General features: G+C 47.1%; 1 protein-coding gene across 1 annotated transcript in view; it reads left to right on the forward strand.

Moving 5' to 3' along the window:
- The window catches only part of CCDC63 (coiled-coil domain containing 63), a gene marked incomplete at both ends in the record, with an annotated part of 99392 nt that overhangs the window by 67983 nt on the left and 10574 nt on the right, over positions 1 to 20835 (forward strand). The window contains 6 exons of the mRNA XM_082641759.1: positions 2275 to 2441; positions 5310 to 5499; positions 12202 to 12321; positions 12735 to 12916; positions 13857 to 14038; positions 18170 to 18390. Of these exons, the coding sequence (XP_082497885.1) occupies positions 2275 to 2441; positions 5310 to 5499; positions 12202 to 12321; positions 12735 to 12916; positions 13857 to 14038; positions 18170 to 18390 (1062 nt within the window). The remainder of the gene's footprint in view (positions 1 to 2274; positions 2442 to 5309; positions 5500 to 12201; positions 12322 to 12734; positions 12917 to 13856; positions 14039 to 18169; positions 18391 to 20835) is intronic.

Here is a 20835-nt window from a genome sequence, read left to right on the forward strand (position 1 = left end):
TTACATCCCTGCTTTTAAGGAACATCTTGGCTTTTCCAGACCTCTTGGCCAGTCACTTCCCAGTGGGTGCTGCCCCTCACACTAGACCACACATCAGTCTCTGAACACTCCTTTTATTCACTTGCTCTCAGCCTTTGCCCAGGCAGTTCTCTTTACCCCAAATTCCTTCCCCACTTTTCTTCTCTGCATGGTGAACTCCTATTAATCCTTCAAAACCCAAATTGAAAATCATCTCCTTTTTGCAGCCTTTTCCACTATTTTACCCTGGGCAGGGTTCATACCACCTTGAAGGTTAACTTATCCCTGAATTCCCTACAATGTTTAGCACATAGTAGGGGCTTAGTTTGTATGCTAAAGAGATCTAGGTACTTCAGGCATGAGAACGCATTTGGTTGCAAGCAATGGAAAACTCATCTTGGATTGCTTTAGGAGAATATGTTGGTTCAGGTAATTGGACATGACCCAGAGGTATCTTCAGGCTTGGCTATATCCAGGGGTTCAGATGATTCACCTACGGTTCAATTTCTCTTGATTTTGTCTTCTGTCCTCAGTGATAGCTTTATTCTCATGCTCCCTGAAGAGGCAAGATGGCTGCCAGCCACTCCCAACCTCATTCACATAGGTTAAAGTGCAGCAGGAAACAGAGTTTCTCTCTTCCTGTGTGTGCAAGCTTAAATTCCACTATTCACTCTGCTTGGACTAGCCAAGGTCATGTGCCCATTCCTGAACTGATCACTCAGGCCAGGGGGCTGGGATTATGCAGATTGGCCAGGGACCTGGCACTCTGATTGACCCATCCAGAGTCATAGGTTGCAATCCAGAAGCTGATGGAGTGGGGGTCAACCTCAGGGGCGCAAAAAATGACCAGGAGTAAGGGAGGGAGTGGCTTCCCACTGGCAACTCCAGGTATTGCTACCAGTTGACAGAGGAATGCTGGATGCCCCATAAGCCCACATAAATATTTTTTACGCTGAACCTTCATCCTATGAAAAGACCCATATCGCACCACATTGTAACAGCCACTGTTTACCGAAGACTTACCTTGTGCCAGGCTTAGTGCCTGACATGCTGAACAACCTGTGAAGTGGCTTCTAGAATTTCTCCTATTTTCCAGATGAGGAAACCAAGGCCCAGAGAACTGAAATGACTTGCTCAAAGTTAACAAGTGGCCAAGGAGGAATTTTTGCTGAGATCTGATGGTTGACACAGCAATGCTTTAAACCACTGCACTGTAGGACCCCTCAGTGCGTGGCAAAGCTAGAAGTTTCTTGTTTAAGGATCTAGCTCCTCAAGCCTGGGAATTGGGGTGCAGTGGATCTTACAGCCCCATAGGGCTCCTAGGGTTAGCATTGTCCCCTTCTCGGAATACCTAATGTCTCTCAGTACTACTGGCTCCTGCTTTAAAGGGGGGGCGGAGTGTCGCTACAGCTGAAGCTGGGTGAATTTCGATGTAACCCCATCAGAGGACACACTGCCCTGATGCCATCTTGCCCCTCTTCTTTGGGAACACAAGGAGCAAGAGGGTAACAGACATGCCAGAACCATCTGCCTGGCTCCTAATAATAAATCATGAGAGGAACAGGTTTCAGGCAAACATTGCTTTAAAAAAAAAAAAAAAAAGCCTCTTCTCACACCCGGGCAGCCATCTGCCGTGTCCTCCTCATGTGCCAAGCTGGAGGAGGAAGGTCTGCGGGGGGTGGGGAAGGGAGAGGGTGCTGCCGGGTCCTGCACCACCAGCAGGGGTGGCTCACAAGTTCTCTTCCTTTCGCCACTGTGGACAGGGTATCGCAGAGAGAAAGGAGCACTTGCTGGCTTTGACCTTCCTGGATACAGTGTCTGAGCAGAGGGAAAGCACAATTCCTTCAAGATGCTGACGGTGGGTAACAGTAGCTCCTACATACAGAGGGCTTACTGTGGGGTCAGGCATTGTGCGGTCCTCTGTACACATATTAACTCATCTAATCCTGACAACAAATCTATGTGCGCCCATTTTATAGATGAGAGACTGGAGACTCAGACATGTTAAGTGACTCACCCAAGGTCACACAGCAAGGCCACCTCTTCAGTATGCAATAATGAGGCCCAGCTTCCTCTCCACCCTGGCAACCCAGGGTGGGTTTTCCATGTGACACCTAAGCAGTTGACATCACCCAAGGGTGGTCTTCCTACTCCAGCCCTGCCGCAAGCACTCTTCTTGCCCTCCAACCTTAAGCTGAAATGCGGGCTTTTCTAGTCATCTAACCTGTTGCTTAACACTCACCCTGTCTCACTCAGAAGAAGCACAGAAGAAAAGACCCTGAAAGTTCCCAGGAACCTTCAGAGAAGACCAAAGAGCGACTGGCCGAGACAGAGCTTCGGACGCTGTGGCAGCAGTTCCGGGAGACGGCGGCCGGCCGCAAGTCCTTTAACGTCTGCTCCCACCGGACGATCGCAGACCAGCAGTAAGTGATGCTCAGAGTTCTGGACTCAGTGAACTTGGAGAAAATTTGGGGTGTGGTTTCATGGGGCTTGCCTTCTGATGGGGCCTCTGGGGCAGGGACCCACTTGCAATAGCTTCAGTGGGGAGAGGAGATTTATTCTCAGAGTTCAGGGTGTCTCAGGGACTCCAAGGGGAGCAGGGCACCCGTGTCTCAGGGAAGGACCCAAACAAGAAAGCGATTCTGGTTCCTGTTTCTTTCAACACATGGGTTTTGTTCTTTCCTCTCTGAATCTCAGCAGTGGCTGGTGGGAGATGGCTGCCTCCAATTCTTGAGCAACCAAAGGCCACACAGAGACTGTCCTTAGTCAATTCCAATCCCAAAATTCCCAGGAGAGGGAGAATCTGACTGGCTTAGCTTGGGTCTGGAGTCTACTTCTGGCCCAATCAGCTGTGGCCTGGGGGGGTTGAGCCATAGGACAAACAATAGCTATGGGTATCCCCAGCAGTTCTAGCAGTAAAGGTGGGGAGTTCCCAGAGAAGAGGAAATCACCAGTCGGTGGATACCCCAAAGGACGTTTCCCGCTTGTGCATCATTATGGGATCTGCAGACCTGAATATTTGAAATGGAGCTGCCCTAGAAATTATGGTGTGTATAGTTTCTTTGGGCAACAGAAAGGTGTTCCCTGAGGTTGAATAAACAAACATTAAACAAGCATTCTTAGATTCCGTCCAAAGAAATGTGATTCCTTAACCACATCCATAATGTTTATACAGGCAGTAACTGCCTATTGTTAGAAAGAAAATTTTACTGTTAGATGATGTGTGAAGTTCAGAGGATAGGGAAAAGGGGTGGGGTTCTTTAGATTTTCCATGGATTGGTTCACTCAGAGCCACTGCTAGTCCATATGGGATCATTACGTGAATTAGAAAAAGGCACCCTTTCTCAAAGACCCTTTACTGCCATCTGTTGGAAACATTGTCATTATGTAGGGATTTTGTTAAAACAAGACAGTCTCTCAGAAAAGTGTAGTAAATCAACAAATCAATGATATGTTTTCAAGCAGATGGTGCTCCCTTGGGCTGTGCAGTCCACAACCTGCACATCTGTGCTGGTGACCCTGATTCACAGCCTATCCTTGGTGGACATCAGGAAATGCCTACTTCTTGGTGTGGCTTCAGTTTTTCTTGAATCTTACTTACCCTTCTGCATCTCACTCTACCCCGATCCATTTGATCTGGTTTCACTGTGGTGGAACTGAAGGGGAGGAGAGTGGAAGAGAACTGGGGTGAGGTGAGTGAGGTGCTTAGGGCGTAATATTTAAGGAGGTGCGTTTCCCCAGCGCAGACCCTGCACCTATACCACCCTGAAAATGAAGACCTCCTTAAATTTTGGGGCACCTCACTCCCCTCACTGCAGTCCCAGCCCTGCCTAAAGATGGACAAACCTTCCTTTTGTTTTTCCGACCTCACCGCGCCCCCGAAAGCCTAACTCTGACGTACTATCCTGCTCTCTCTCTCTCTTTTCTCTGCACCTTAGCAAAGACTCCTCCCAAGAGGGGCTTAGGGGGAGAAAAGTCCCAAGGGCCAGGTTTAGAAGACAAGATGCTCTAGAACTGGGCGTGCACCCCAGTGGTTGTTAGCAACATGTGGCTATTTACATTTGCAATTAATTAAAATAAATAAAATTAGAAATTCAGTTCTTCAGTTGCACCAGCCATGTTTCAAGTGCTCAATAGCCACACGTGCCTGATGGATGCTGTTGGACAGCACAGATAGAGAACGTTTGCATCACTGCAGAATGGTCTACTGGACAGCGTGGCTTTAGAACATCAGTCAGCAAACAGTGGCCAATGGGCCAAGTCTGAGTGGCTGCCTGTTTTTGTAAATAAAGTTTTATTGGCACACAGCCACGCCTCTTCATTTTTGTATTGTCTATGATTGCTTTGTTGAGTAGTTGCAACAGAGACCCTCTGGCCTGCAAAACCTAAAGTATTTACTCTTTGGCCCTTTATAGAAAACGCTTTGCAGACCCCGCCCTTGAACATTCTTTGCTGTTCTAGAGTGGCGCTTCCAAAACTTTAAAGTGCGTACAGGTAACCTGAGGATCTTGTTACAAAGCAGATTCTGATTCAGTAGGTCCTGGATTGAGATCTGAGCTGCTGCATTTCTCCAAGCTTCCAAAGGGCGTTGAGGCAGCTAGTCTGCAAACCGCACTGAGCAACAGGAATATGCTGCCCAGACTTTGCCAGAAACTCGGCCTCTGTACCATTTCCTGTTGCTCAGTTGCTGTGCAGTCGCCTGAGTCTTCTTTTCTCTTTTAGAAATCCCTGGTTGCTCACGTCCCCGACACCCTCTCTTCTCCAGAGCAGACAGAGGAAGAGAAGGAGACTCATGTCAGCCAATTTCATAAATCAGTAGCCCCCGAGTAGAAAAGTTGGTGGGGGTTACAGGTTCCTGTGCAGCTCTGTGTTGATGCACACTTGAAAGATCATGCCTGATGGGTTTGCCTCTTACTACCAGAGATAATTGGCTGTAAAGCCGGAAAAGAAAGTCTGCAAAATCAGACAGATGTCAGTGAGCTGCTGGCAAAAGAGAACTTGGGGGCTCTCACCATGTCTAGGTAATGGGTTTTGACAGGCACAGCTGCAAATTGTTCTGAGGAAAAAAAAAAATGCCGCTCAGAGAAGGGTTGGAGCAGTGGAAGTTGCAGTGAACTGGGTCAAAGGACATCTGAGTTCTGGACCTGGGTTGGAGACCTTGGGTGAGTCTCTTCCACTTGCTGGGGTGGGAAGTACCCCTCTGAGTCTCCTTTCAGGACCAGGGGTCCTGGAGTGTCTGATCCAGGCAAACTCAGGGGTTCAGGGTTAATCATATGCTGCTTTCCCAACAGCAAGGAAATCAAGACCCTGCAGGAGGAGCAGGAGGAGATCACCCTGCTTTTGAATCTCATCAAGTCCTCCAGGAACTTGGATCTGAATGAGAAAAACTACATGGAGCTGCGTTTCCTGCTGCAAACTAAGGAGGACTACGAGGCCCTGATTAAATCGATGAAAGTGCTGTTGGCTGAACTGGATGAGAAGGTGTGGTCTTTCTCTTAAAGGGTTAACAAAAACACGGAGCAAGGGGAAGGAGTGCGGGAGGTGTACTCCCCACCATACCCCCACCGTTGGCTTTTCTAAACGTGAATGTGGTCACTGTCTCCACCACCATTTTAACCCCTGATCTCTCAGCCCTATTGATCCATTTCCTCACTGTGGTCTCCACTGCCTCCCCATTACGGTAAGAATAAATGCCCCAATCCTTACTGTATCAGTCAGGAGAGGTTAGGTTATGCTGCAGTAACAAAATTCCCTCTCCCCAACTCAGTGGTTTAAAACAACAAAGATTTCTTTCCCATTCATGGTTTATGTCTATCGTGGATTGGCTAGGGGCTCTTATATCCTTTCATCCTGGGGCCAGGCTGATGGGATAGCCCCCATCTTGAACACTGCCAGGTACTGTGGTAGAGAAAAGTGAGTCCTGAGGGTCTCACACTGGCAGTTGAATGCTCCAGTGACATGTGTCACTTCTGCTCATGACTCATTGGCTCAAGATAGTCTTCCAAACCCGTAGTTTGGTAGACTATCTTGATCCAAAATAGTCGACTCTACCCATTCACAAAAGGGCCTAGGAAGTGCAACCCTCATGGATCCAGAAAGCAAAGAGCTAGAGACATTTGCTATACAGTGTTAATCCCTTACTATCGTTTGAAAGACCCTGCCTACCCATCTAGGCTCATCCCATGTCATTCCTTCCTTAACGCTTCACACTCCAGCTGCAAAAGACTTTTTTTTTCTTTCAAATAATGCTGAGCCTTTTCTCACCTCAGGGCCTTTGCACATGCTCCCCACACTGCCTTACCCTGGTTGCTTATCTTTATGTCTCAGCCTAAAAGTGACTTTCTCAGGGAGGCCTTCTCTATGCCCCCTCTCTGGTTTAAAGTATATACCCCTGGTATTAGTTTCCTGGCCAGGAACAAATAGCACACTCTGTAGGGTACTCGGAGGAGTAAGGCATTCTGGAACCTGGAGTAAATACCGCAACCTCTCTTTCTTCTCACCTCTGACCCCAACTACAAGGGAGCCATCGTGGATCCTTCCCGGTTAGCTTCCTGGGGCACAGAGCAGGGTGGAGAGTAGATCTCTGGGGGCAAATAGAAGATCCCAGCACACCCCCTATCCTCTTTCATGTCACCCCATGGCACCTCCTTCACAGTACCTTTCATGGTGGTAATTATGCCTTAATATGGGTGTTGTCTAATGTCTCCCTAACCTGTGACCTGCGTGAGTCTGTTTTGTTCCCTACTGTACCCCCTGTTCCTATCCCAGTGTCCAGCACCTAGCAGGTCCTCAATAAATATTTACTGACTGAATGAATCTGGAAATCGCATTACACCTTTCCTCTGCTTCAAGCTCTTCAGTAATTTCCGACTCTTGCTGAGATAAGGGCCCAAGTCCCTGGTGTAATTTGCCGGCTCTGCTGCCTCAGCCCCTCCTGCCTCTTCCACCTTCTCTCCTGCCTCCTTCTCCTCTGTGCTCCGTCCAAACTGGCTGCCTTCATGGATCCACAGTGCTGTCTCTCACCTCCAGACCTTTGCACATGCTGTTCCCTCTGCCTGGAGTGCTGTTCCCCATTCTCTCTGCTTGGGGGAGTCTTATTCATCCTTTGCGTCTCAGCTCAAATGCTATTTCTGCAAGATAGTTGTCCCCTCATCTTTCTCTGCTACATGCCCCTACTGTGTGTGTGCAAATTATCTCCCCTCTCCTAGGGCTCATCGTGCTTCCTGGCTTGTTTCCAGTCCTAGATTGTAGGTTCCCTGAGGGCAGGGACCACTCTGTCTTGGTTACCATCATACCCCTGTTGTCTGGCACCAAGCAGGGGCTTAATAAAACTGATGAATGAGTGAATGAATGAATGAGTGATCAAACATATGAATGTATGAGAAAGGAGGCAATAAAAGTGAAGAAGAAAAATGGGGATGTGGATCCTCAGAAACATTAGAAAAGGCAACCTAGTTTTGGAATCCTCCAAAGAGTACGGCACTCACTGCCCAACACAAAAACCCTCTTGGTCTAATTCCATCTCAGCGCAGGCAGCTCCCAGAATCCCCTCCTGCTGTGTCCACCACAGAATGCCCAGAGCTTTGTCCTTTCAAGGGGTCACTGGAGGTGAGGATATCACTGGGCCCTGCTTAGCCTCACAAAATAATTAATAAGCTGATGCCTTCCTGCTGAGCATCTAGTGTAGGCAACGTATTTCTCCATCAGCCACAGCCTTGGATAATGTCTCCCATTGGGCTAAAGCCTAATTACTTTCAGCATCACAAAAGCAGCGTCTGACATAAAGGTGCCAAAGGGAATACAGCTCTGAATTTAATCACAAGAGCTGATGCCACAGCTTCCTTTGGCAAGGAGGTGGAGCCCTAGGACTCTGGGGGTCGTCAAGTCAGGCTGGGGCAGGCATCCTCAGAGCATGTGATGCCACACCTAATATATGGGGGAGGATGCTGCCCTCCCATATATCAAAACAAGTCATTTGTTTTATTTCATAAGAGAGCTGGAGAGGGTTTGTGTTGAGGATGCTGCCTTGTGCATAGAACAGGAGAGGAGAACAGAGTAGAATAGGAACCTGACTTGACTTGAATCTGACTTTGTCAGTACTGATGAAGTAATTTGCTTTTGCTGTGAGGGAGTTTGTGGGGGAGTGTGTGTGTGTGTTCCAGCTAACGTCCAAAGCCTGGCTAATATCAATCATAAACAGCATTCATATACCTTACCAGTTTTGTGTGAGACCCAATGGTTCCCTTGATGCCTGATCTTTTGCTTGAGAATGTGTTGGGCTGCAAGTATTGATAATAGAATTCTTGACTGGAAGCAACTGGGAGAACAGAGGTTTGTTTTTCTCACTTAATCTGATGTCTGACTAGAAATAGGCCATCCCAGGGATGGTTTAGCAGCTCTACAATGATGGGTTCTTCTTTTTCTCTATGACTCTCTTGACCAGCCTTCCCCTCATGGTCACAAGATGGCTGCCAAAGCTTAGCTAGTACAACGTCTCATATAATTGCATTCAAAAATATGAAGAAAGGATGGGAAGTTTTTGTACATGATATTCTCTTCTTATGAGAGGGAGACTATTCTACAAAATTCCTCCAGCAGATTTTCTCTGATTGGCCAGGGCTAGGGTATATGCCCATTCCTTGGCCAATTACAGGCAAAGGGAAATGGAATTTCTGTAATTGCTTTGGGGTAGACCAGGGGCAGCAGATTACAGTGCAATCAGCAAGTCTGGTCTGTTTGTTTATGGCCCTCCAGCAAAGAATGGTTTTTACATCTTAAATGTTTACTATTTTTATTTTTTATTTTTTACGTTACGCAGGCCTCTCACTGTTGTGGCCTCTCCCGTTGCAGAGCACAGGCTCCGGACGCACAGGCTCAGCGGCCATGGCTCACGGGCCCAGCCGCTCCATGGCATGTGGGATCCTCCCGGACCGGGGCACGAACCCGTGTCCCTTTCATCGACAGGCGGACTCTAAACCACTGTGCCACCAGGGAAGCCCTTAAATGTTTACTTTTTAAATGGTTATATGAGTACCTACATACTAATCTCTTGGTCCTTGAAGCCTAAAATATTTACTATTTAGCCCTTTAAGAAAAAGTTTCCCAACCCCTAGTTTAGACCAATGATGATTTAGCCCTTGGGTCTGGGGGCAGAGCCCACCTTCCCTAAGTAGATTACTGGCAATAAGAAAATGTTTTTATCTCATATAACAGGAAGTATAAAGATAATGCAAGCTTCAGGGTTGGTTGATTCAGCAGCTCAGTTAGGTTATCAAGGTATTTGTCTTTGTCCTTTGGGGACAAGACAGCAGCAGCAGTTCCAGGCACCACATCCAGATGGAACAATGCCTTCAGGAGAAGACAGACCATCTCTTCCTATGACTCTCTTAGGAATGAGGAAACTTCTTCCAGATGCTTCCCTACCAGACAGTCAGAGGCTCCAACTGGTTTAGTCTTGCCCATCCCTGAATAAATAAATCATAAGAAGAGTGATTAGAGTTACCATGCTTGGCTTGGATCAGCCTTCTGGGGTGGGATGGGTATTCTTCCCCAGAACACCCATGATGGGTCAACCACCCACCGTGTCCACCACAGTACAGTTCTGGCTGTTGTCACCTCTGCCAGCCTCCTGGTTCTGGAACATTCTTCTGTCTTCTGTTAAGCATCTCTTGCTGCCTAAATACCATCTTTCATCACTTTTCTGTGGGTCTTCCATGACCCTAAACGTATGAGTAGACCAGTGGCCTTCAGAACAGGCTGAGCCTGACAACATGAAGGCTTTGGCCTAACATGTTAAAAATCAGGAGATTTCATGTAAAAATTCAGATATCTGGCTTCTCTTTTAAAAAAACTGGAAGATCTGGCAATATTGGGCCTGAATTTCCTTGAAGCAACTGTAACTACATAGTGTTGTGGGTAACACTGCCAGCTGTTTACCCATTCTTTATGTTTTCCTCTCTAACAGATTCCTGACTTTATTCAGGGTGAGCATGTGTCCAGCTAAAAAGCTACATTTCCCATCTTCCCTTGCACCTAAAGGTAGACAATGAAATGTAAGGGGACATCTGTTAGGGGTGTCTGGGAAAGTTTTGCTTTCCAGATATAGGTCATACCCTTCATCCATATTGCTTCCTCTACTTTCCTCCCTGGAACATAACTGTGTGAAGGCTGGTGCAATGGCAGCCATCTTTTGAGGGAGAAGCCAGGTGAATTACAGAGATCTTGTTTTTACCTCCTTGAGTTACTGAACTTAAGCCAGCAGTGTATTATGAGAGAAAGATAAACCATAATTTGTTTAAACCACTGTTAGTTGGGCTTTCTGTAATTTGTAGTTGCATATGTTCCTAACTGATACAAGCTGCTGCCCCTGAAGGGAGGCTGCTGAGATCTGTGCCCATAAAGGCAGAGAGAGTAAATTCTTCTGAGGAAAGCATATGTTTTTTAAAATGCTTCACTTTATTTTATTTTTTCTTTTTTGGCCACACTGCACGGCTTGTGGGATCTTAGTTCCTCCACCAGAGATTGAACCCGGGCCCTCAGGAGTGAAAGGGAGGAGTCCTAACCACTGGCCACCAGGGAATTCCCAAGGAAAGCATGTTTTTAACAAGACCTGAACCTAATTGAACTTAATCATTTTTAGTTGTTGACACTTGAAATTATGAGTCATTCAACTGCCAATGCCCCTTTTTAACAGCAAATATTTGGTAATACCTCCTTTACAATCCTGAAGTGAAATTCATAGATGATATAATCCTTTATCCTTCTCCTTTTAAATCAATATGATGCCATAACTATAATGCAAAGGAAAAATAAAGGAAAGCTACTTACACTAAAATTATATGTATTTTGATACATGCATGTTTTGGCCTGACTTATCGAGACCGGGGCCAGCAAATTGCTCTGCAGAGGCCCTGATAGTAAATATTTTGGCTTTGTGGGCCACACTACTCCACTCTGCCTTCATAGTATGAAAGCAGCCATAGACAATGCAAAGAATAGGCACGGCTGTGTGTCAATAAAACTTTATTTATGAAAATAGGCAGTGGGGGGCTTCCCTGGTGGTCCAGTGGGTAAGACTCTGTGCTCCCAATGCAGGGGGCCCAGGTTCGATCCCTGGTCGGGGAACTAGATCATGCATGCATGCCACACCTAAGAGTCTACATGCTGTAGACCAAAAAAAAAAAAAAAATGGATCTTGTATGCTGCAGTGAAGATCCCATGTGCTGCAAGTAAGACCCAGTGCAACCAAAATAAATAAATAAATATGAACAAACAAACAAACAAACAATAAACAGGCAGTGGGGCAGATTTGGCCCAGGGCCTTAGTTTGCAGACCGCTGGTCTAAAAGATATAGTCAGAGGCTAGTATTATTGATATGCAGAATCACTGAAGATTCCACACTGCAGAGTGATTTGGGCTTGTTGTATCCACAACTCAAAGATGATGATCCAGGTTGTGCTGGTGTCATGATTTCCAAAATGGCGGCCAACTCTTGGTAAAGTTCCAAACAAATCAATGAACATTCTCTTGATTTATACAGTGACTACATTCCTGGATAATTAAGTGTCTATTAAAACCTAATGAAAAATACTGTGTGTATATGTAAAAGACAGTTTGATTCTAGGTACAGAAAATTATAGAGAGGTTCTTCACCTGCCTAACATCCAGAGGGGCACTGGAAAGTCAAAAGGGGTGGGGGACAATTCTTGGATGTTTGGTGCTGTCTTACATGTTGCAGGGTATGTGACATCTCATGACCTGCCACTAAGTGCCACTAGCATCCTCATCATTGCAAGAGCAAAAAACAAAACAAAACAAAACAAAACAAAAAACAAAGGTTACAGAAGGCTTCTTGGGGGAATAATGCCATTTCTTCTGGAAACCGTGGCTTTAGGGTCAGGTGAAATTTTTGCCCACGGGTGAGTGAAATTTACATGCACGGGTGAGAATAAAAACCCTAAGTTGCCTCATTTTGCCCCAAACTGGCTAAGGTTAAGTTGAGTTGAGCACACACCCAAGAGAGAATTAAAATTCCATTCATGGGAAAAGAAAGAACATTGCAGTTTTTGTTTTACCACACCTGAGTTAGTGAACTGTCGCATTTGTACCCATACAGATGTTAACACAGCTGGGTTTTCTCTCTCTCTCTCTCTCTCTCTCTCTCTCTCTCTCTTTCTTTTCAGATCGTTCAGATGGATAACAAAATTATAAACCAAAGACAGATCTTCTCAAAAATACAGGAGGCCAATAACCCCTGGAAACTGCAAAAACAGATCCACGTTTTGGAAACCCGTTTGCATCTCGTACGTAAGGTGTTCTCTGGGGGAATTCCCTGGTGGTCCAGTGGTTAGGATTCCATGCTTCCACTGCAGAGGGCATGGATTCTATCCCTGGTCGGGGAACTAAGATCCCACGTGCTGCAACGTGACCAAACAACAACAACAAAAAAAAAACCTCTGCAAACAACTCTGCCTCCCTTTGCTAAGAGGGAAGAATGATGTCTGTGAAGCCATTAGCCGAACACACTCATCTCATTGGTTGAGTCGGGAGAAGGTGAACGATGGTGTGCACACAGGCCAGGCAGCACTCCAACCATTGTTCTGTGGGCCTGGGGTGGGAGGTGAGGGGAAGACCCTTCAACCCTATGGCTGCCTTCTGGAAGCTTGTCTCATGCCCCAGGAGTGAGCCTTATTTTGAAGCAGAGCCCTCCTTGCAGGTCACTGTACACTTTGACAAGATGCTGACCACCAATGCGAAGCTCCGGAAGGAGACTGAAGACCTACAGTATGAGAAGGCTGCTTATGACAACGTCTACGAGCAGATTCATCGGTGCTTGTTGATGCAGAAGAAAACAATGAATGTGGCCATCGAGCAGTCTACACAGGCCTATGAGCAGAGGTGGGCTGGGGGAGAGACCCTGGGGGCAAAGATGTCTCAGCCCCCTGCTGAGCTTCCTACTCTGGGCCACCTCTACCCCCTGTGTTTATGTGTTGAGGAACCTGAAATCATCATCATAATAACTCTGAGTGCTGATTGTGTGTCGGCCAAGCATGATGCTAGATGCTCTGGGTAGTATTTCAACCTTCACAACAACCCTAGGAGTTATTATCCCCATTTTACATACCAGAAAATGGAAGCTTAGAGATGCCAAAATACTTACCTGAGATCCAGATAAATGGCAGATGTGGTGGAGCTGAGATTCAAACCCCTATGCTGTACCATCTCCCCCAGGTGTCCCTGCTTCTAGTCCTAGGGGTCCCTCTCAGTCTGGGCTGTCTCCCGGCTTCACACCTAGAGGGGCAAAAGGCATGCAGTTTAGTGGTAAAGAGTGCAGATTTGGGAGTCAGAGAGATTTAGGTTTGAACCCTGGCTCCATCACTACTACATTGTTGGAGGACCCCTTCAGGTGGTAGTGAGGATTAAATAATATGTGTATATAGGCGAGTGGCTGGGACATGGTACTTGACAAGTGGTGGTGATGATGGTAATAGTGATAATGGTGATGTGTGATGATGCTGATGGTGGTGATGATACTGATGGTGGTGGTGGTAGTGATTGTGGTGAAGATCATGATGGTGGTGGTGATGCTGATGGTGATGATGATCATGATGACGGTGGTGATGGTGATGATAGAAAATCATTTCCTGAGGGTGGTCTAGAGCTGTCAACTGCTGTCATTCAGGTGAGGAAACTTGTTCCTCTACTTCCAGAAACCTCCATGATTAAAAGGAGTGATGGTCATTGACCAGGCAGAAAGTCTGTCTGGACTGGTAGGGAGAGGGGAGAAGAAGGAAGGTGCCTCCGGACACTCAGACTCTGTCATGTCCCCCTTGCCCAGGCTGGAAGCCATGGCTCGAATGGCTGCCATGAAGGACCGCCAGCAGAAGGACATCTCTAAGTACAAGCTGGAGATCCGAGAGTTGGAGCGTCTCTATGATCATGAAACCAAGCTCAAATCCTTCCTGCTCATCAAGCTGAATGATCGCCTTGAGTTTGAGGAGCAGTCCAAAAAGGAAGAAGGTAACGCTTTCCAGGTGTCCTCTTTTCTCTCTCTCTCTCACTTTCTCTCTCTCTCGCTCTCTCCCTCTCAACTGAAGGTGCCCGAGTCTCCTTGTAGTAGGTTTGCCAAATTTAGCAAATAAAAATACAAGATGCAGTTAAATTTAAATTTCACGTAAACAATGAATAAAATTTTAGTCTCATGCAGTATTTGAGACATACTTATACTAAAAAATTATTTGTGATTTATCTACAATTGGGACTATTTATACTGTTAAAAATATATCATTTGTGTCAGGACTACCCTAGTGGTCCCATGGTTAAGACCCTGTGCTTCCACTGCAGGGGGCAGGGGTTCGATCCCTGGTTGGGGGACTGAGATCCTGCATGCTGTGCAGTGTGGCCAAAGGAAAAAAAAAATATTGCTTGTCTGAGATTCAAATTTAACTGGATGCCTTGGGTTTTATATGCCACCCCTAACCTGTAGGATGTGTCCTCACCCCGTGGCTCTCCTTCCATTGTTTAGAGGAGGAACTTGTGTGTCAGAGGTCCCCAAGACCACCCCCGGGCTGGGTGATTCTCAGAGAGGACTCACAAGACTCAACAAACATGGCTATGATGTAGGGACACAAAGAAAAATCAGCAAAGAGAAAAGGTGCCTGGGGCGAAGTCCAGAGGAAACCAGGCACAAGCTTCCAGGATCTTCTCCCAGTGGAGTCACACGGGGCATGCTTAATTCTTCCAGCATCTAATTGTGACAACACATGTGAAGAGTTGTCTGCTTGGGGAGCTCATTAGAGACTCGGTGCCCAAGATTCTTACTGGAGGCTGGTCATGTAGGCACCCTCTCCCTAGCACATACCAAAATTCCAGCTTCCCAGAAGGAAGGCAGGTGTTTGGCATAAAGCACATTGTCCTTACAGCCTGGGCTCAGTAGCCACACTTACCGTTTAGGAAAGTTTTATATCAGTGTAGGGAGCTGCTCACCATTTAAGTTCCCAGATGAAGGCCAAGGGCCAACCTTGCAAGCAGGTCTTTCTAAGGAGAGCAGTCTCAGGTCTGCTATGTTAACTCTATCCTCAGCAGATTGAAGGGAGAGGCCCCCTGTGCAGCTGCATTTGTTTTTTTTTTCCTTTCAGCCCCTTCTGTCCCTTCCTACCTTATTTGCAACTGTATGGCTGGAAGTGTTTTTCTGAGAAATCCCATCCCTCACTCTCTAACATTACAAAAACCACCTTTTGGACCTGCTGTCCATCCATCCATCCATCCATCCTTCCATCCTCCATCTAACCATCCATCCACCCACCCATCCATCTTCCATCCACCCATCCATCCATCCTTCCATCCTCCATCTAACCATCCATCCATCCACCCATCCATCTTCCATCCACCCATCCATCCATCCTTCTATCCTCCATACAGCCATCCATCCATCCACCCATCCATCCTTCCATCCTCCATCCATCCACCCATCCATCTTCCATCCACCCATCCATCCATCCTTCTATCCTCCATCCAACCATCCATCCATCCTTCCATCCATCCTTCTATCCTCCATACAGCCATCCATCCATCCACCCATCCATCCTTCCATCCTCCATCCATCCACCCATCCATCTTCCATCCACCCATCCATCCATCCTTCTATCCTCCATCCAACCATCCATCCATCCTTCCATCCACCCATCCATCCATCCTTCTATCCTCCATCCATCCATCCATCCATCTTCCATCCACCCATCCATCCACCCATCCATCTTCCATCCACCCATCCATCCATCCTTCCATCCTCCATCTATCCATCCATCCATCCACCCATCCATCTTCCATCCACCCATCCATCCATCCTTCCATCCTCCATACAGCCACCCATCCATCCTTCCATCCTTTGTCCATCCATCCTTCCATCCTCCATCCACCCACCCATCCATTTACTGAACCACTAGCTCATGGCAGCTTCCATTCTCCATGCTTGGCATGCATGGCTTCCATTTAGCCTTTACAACATCTCCAAGAGGCAGACATTATTATTAACACCCCCAGTTGACATATGAGGGCACTGCAGCTGAGAGAGGATACATGGATATAGTCAAGGTCCTCTGCAGTGTAAGTAACAGATCCAGGACCCCATCCCAAATGTGTCTGCCCCCCAAAGCCTGAGGTCCTACCTCTATCCTCTTCTCTCTCCTAATCCACTGAGCAGCCTCAAGATTCCACTAGGCATCCAAGACCCAAACTGTGCAGTCAATAGGAGTTCTCCCATTCACTGCCACTCCAGTTGGCTTGTGCATCCATCCTTCCTCTTCTCACTGCCTCAGCCTTGTCATCTTTCTCGTCACATCTCCTCTAGCAGCTTCTGCTGGGTCTTCCAGCCTCCAGGCTCCTCCTGTTCCTGTGACACTGCAGGGGTAAGTTCTTCATGATCAGTTGACTCCTTCCTTCATCCATCCAACCATTGCATTCCTGGTCTTCCAACAAATTTTAACGATCACCTATCCTGAAACAGACACCATATTGGGGACCAGAGACAGAGCAGTGATCAAGAAAGTGTTAGTCCTTGATGTCACGGAGCTTATGTTCTAGATATGGAGACACAGAAAAAACAAGCAAATAGACAAATACAAACACTTCAGGTTGTGATAGAACCTTTGAAGGAAGAAAACAAGGGATTGAGATGGAAAAGTAACAGGGAGGCCTCTCTTGGATAGGATGGCCAAGGAGGGGCTGTTCAGACCGTGATCTAAAGGATGAAAAGAATCCAGTTGTGCAAGGGTGAGGAATCCAGGCAGAGACAAAGGCCCAGAGGCAGGAATGTGTTAACTGGAGTGTAGATGCAAAGCTGGAGAAACAGGCAGAGGCCACTCCTGCAGGACTGACCGTGTGCCAGGAACTGGGCTATGTGTTGGGAGACAGTGGGGAATAAGACAGAGGTCCTGTCCTCCTGGAGCTGACCTTCTGTCAGGGGAGATGACAAATTGGCAAATGCAAAAGTTAATCTGATCTCTTGGGAACCCATGAGCATGATGAAGAAAACAAAACAGGGTGATTGACAGAGAGTAATCAGGGCCTGCTTTATCTAGGGTGGTCAGGGTGGGCTTCTTGGAGGAGGTGCCATTTGGGCAGAGACTTGAATGATAGGAGAGAACCAGCCACATGGAAGCCTGGGAGAAGCACATCCCAGGAAGGAGGAATTGCAGGTGCAAAGGCCCTGAGATGAGAGTGAGGTAGGCATATTTCTAGAACAGAGAGGAGGCCAGTGTGGCTGGAATGAATTGATGCCAACAGGAGAGTGGTAGGAGATGAAATTGGAGGGGTGAGGAGGAGCCAGACCACAAAGGCCCTTATAGGCTGCACAGGGAGCTCACACTGATTCTAAGCGTGGTGGGAAGCTATCAGAGGATTTAGGCAGACTAGTGACTGAGTCTGATAGTGACCAGGCACTGAGGGGTAGAGGGGATCAGATCTTAAACGATGCCAAGAAACTTCAGCTTCCTCCCAGGGACAGTAGGGAGCCACACACGAAAAGGGGTCATGTGGCCAGAGATGCCTAGGAAGATCTAGAAAGGTCCTTCCGATCGCCATGTGGAGGCCAAATCAGAGATACAAGACTGGATTCAGGAGCGGTGGGGCTATTGCAGGCATCAGGCTGGGGAGCAAGGCTTGGAGAAGTTTCTTGGTTCTAATGCCTTGAATCTGCCAAGCTCTGAGCCTGCTTAAGGCCCTCTGCCAAGAGGGCTTCCCCGGCCTTCATCCTGCTCATGTCACCTCCTTCCCTGGCCACGCAACTCCTCCATCACAGCACCTACTACATCTCCTCCATTGCCTGGGCCACAATGGTAATTATTGGATTTCTTTTTCTGTTTACTTGGCTATCTCTTTTTCTTTTCTCTTTGTGGCTGATTCCTCCACTAAAAGCTCTGTGGGGCAGTGATTTTGTAGCAACGGAGCCCAGCACAGTGTCTGGAACATAGTAGACGATCAATTAGATATTTGTGAAGTGGCTAAGGAGGGAAGCTCCCACTCCATCTCATAGGAAAGTCTAGCCTCCTCCCCAGGGCACAATGATAATGCTATGGAGCATATCCCTCCCCTGGGCACTACTCTGAGTGGCTTCCCTTTCAGACTCATGGTTGCCGGTTCTTCCTTTTCTAGCTCTCAAGGCAAAGAAGCATGCGAAGAAGAACAAGGGTGAGAGTTTTGAGAGCTATGAGGTGGCTCACCTCCGGCTGCTGAAGCTGATGAAGAATGGCAACTTGAATCAGCTCATCGAGGAGTTTCTGGCCAAGGAGGAGAAGAATTTTGCTCAGTTCATGTATGTCACAGAGCTCAACAATGACATGGAGATGATGCACAAGAAGACTGAGAGAATCCAGGTCAGGGCACCTCTTCTTTCCCAGGCCAGGGGCCCGCCTGCTCCCACAGCAGCCTTACCCAAAGCGGGTTCCTTGGAACACTCCTTGAGATACTCTGCAGAAAAAAGGGCTTCAAATCAAAAAAGTTTAGGAAATACTATATTCCCCCAGTGTTCTCCCCTTACATTTTAACCTTCCTGAAATTGGTATTTGTCTTCCAGTTGGTACATACACTTAATGTGTTCATGTCCCCTCACCCCTAATAAGTGACATTTAAAATCCATGGTATGTCTTATAATCCAGAGTTCAGTAAACTATAGCCACAGCCAGATATGCCCTTTGGCCTGTTTTTGTACAGTCCATGAGCCAAGAATGGTTTCACATTTGTAAAGGGTTGTAAGGAAACAAAATATGCAAGACAGACCATATGTGGGCTGCAAAGCCCAAAATATCGACAATCCGGCCCTTTGCCTTAAAAGCTGGCTGACCCCTGTTAATCAACAGCTTCACAGAATTGAGGAGAGATGGCAAACTAATCTTGGAGAGAGTTGATGTATATGAGCATAATAAAGGCTCTGACAAATCCTACAGTAAAGAAACTATTTACCTTGTTGAATCCATAATTTCCCAAACTTAATTGGCTCCCTGGGCTACTTACTCTGCAGAAAACACATAACCAGCCTTTGGAACTGTCTGTACAGGAGAGAGTCTAAACTCCTTAGTGTGACACTCCAATACCTTCAAAATTTGGCTTCAACCTGCCCCTGCATGCTCAGCTCCCATCACGATCCCCAAGGCACTCTCATCAGCTGCCAGTCCCAGCTTCCCCCTGCATTTCCCTCCTCTGAGGCTTTCCTCATGCTATTCCCCACCCCTCCCACTTTTCTTCTGATGCAATACCACTCATTAGTCCTGACAGATGTCACCTCCTCTGGGAATTCATTACTCTTTCCTCTGAGGTCCCTGTGCTTAGTGGGGACTGAGGGGAGCCCTTCCTTTTGCAGTGTCACTGTTTCCTGAATGTGGGGCCATGTGCAAGTAGATATGCCTGTGGGAAAATGTAATTCAGAAAAATATAAGGAAAAAGTACAGGTCACCAAAATATCACCACTCAGAGATACTGCCAATAAATATTTTGGTGACATTGCTTTATGAAGGAGGTGTGCACTTAAGCATGTGTCCGTGCGTGCGCATACACACACACACACACACACTTCCCTAGATGCCCACTTATAGTACTGGGTGTATACTAGATAGTTCATGCTGCTTAATACATTTTTTTCTTCAACAATTCATCATAGATACTGCCCAACATCTTCTATGTTCTTTTTAGAGGCTTCTGGAGACCCTAGATGCTCTGTGGTAGTATCACAAAATACTTCTTAAAAGAACAGATTCCCCAGGCCCTATCCCATACCTACAAACCTAGATTCTCTGAGAATAAGCCATGAATCTGCATTTAAACCATATATTTAAAAAAATTATTAATTAATTTATTTTTGGCTGCACTGGGTCTTCGTTGAGGTGCGAGGGCTTCTCATTGCAGTGGCTTCTCTTGTTGCGGAGCACGGGCTCTAGACGTGCGGGCTTCAGTAGTTGTGGCACGTGGGCTCAGTAGTTTTGGCTCACGGGCTCCAGAGCGTAGGCTCAGCACTTCCAGCGCACGGGCCTAGCTGCTCCGTGGCACGTGGGATCTTCTGGGACCAGGGCTCAAACCCGTGTCCCCTGCATTGGCAGGCAGACTCCCACCCACTGTGCCACCAGGGAAGCCCTAAACCATATTTTAATTTGAGACCCTTTCCCCCCCACAATGTAAATGTACCATCGTTTACTTAACCAATCCCCAACCGGTAGACATGTAGGTTGTCCCTAACGGAGATTACAGATAATAGCACAAGGGACAGCCTTGAGTGGCCACCTTGTCCACATGTCTTATTGTTTCCATGGGACAGACTCCTAGAGATGGTATTGCCCCATCAAAAGGTGCTTGTCTTTTACATTTGGACACACTGTTCTAGCCCAGGAGTTCTCAAATCTAATCCCTGGACCAGCAGCAGCAGCATCTCCTGCACATTCGTGGGCCTCACGCAGACATACTGAATCAGAACCTCTGGTGTGGGGCCCGGATATCTGTGTTTTCATAAACCCCCAGGTGATTCTGTTTCATGCTAGAGTTTGAGAACCCCTGCTCTGGAGCTGCCCGTCCATTACCATAACCATCAGCCACGTGGGGCGATTTAAGTTTAAATCAATTTAAATTAAATTAAAAAATGAGTTCCTCAGTGGGACTAGCCACATTGCAAGTGCTCTGTGCCCGTGCGTGGCTAGTGGCTGCAGTGCTAGACGGCACAGATAGAACATTGCCACCATTGCAGCAAATCCTACTGATTATACACAGTTCTCCAGAAAGGATGAACCACCCACCTGCTCATGCCTGCATCCTCCTTTTAATTCAGAAACATCAGA

Source organism: Mesoplodon mirus, assembly GCF_964341445.2.
Source record: "Mesoplodon mirus genome assembly, chromosome: 13".
Classification (NCBI taxonomy): Eukaryota; Metazoa; Chordata; class Mammalia; order Artiodactyla; family Ziphiidae; genus Mesoplodon; species Mesoplodon mirus.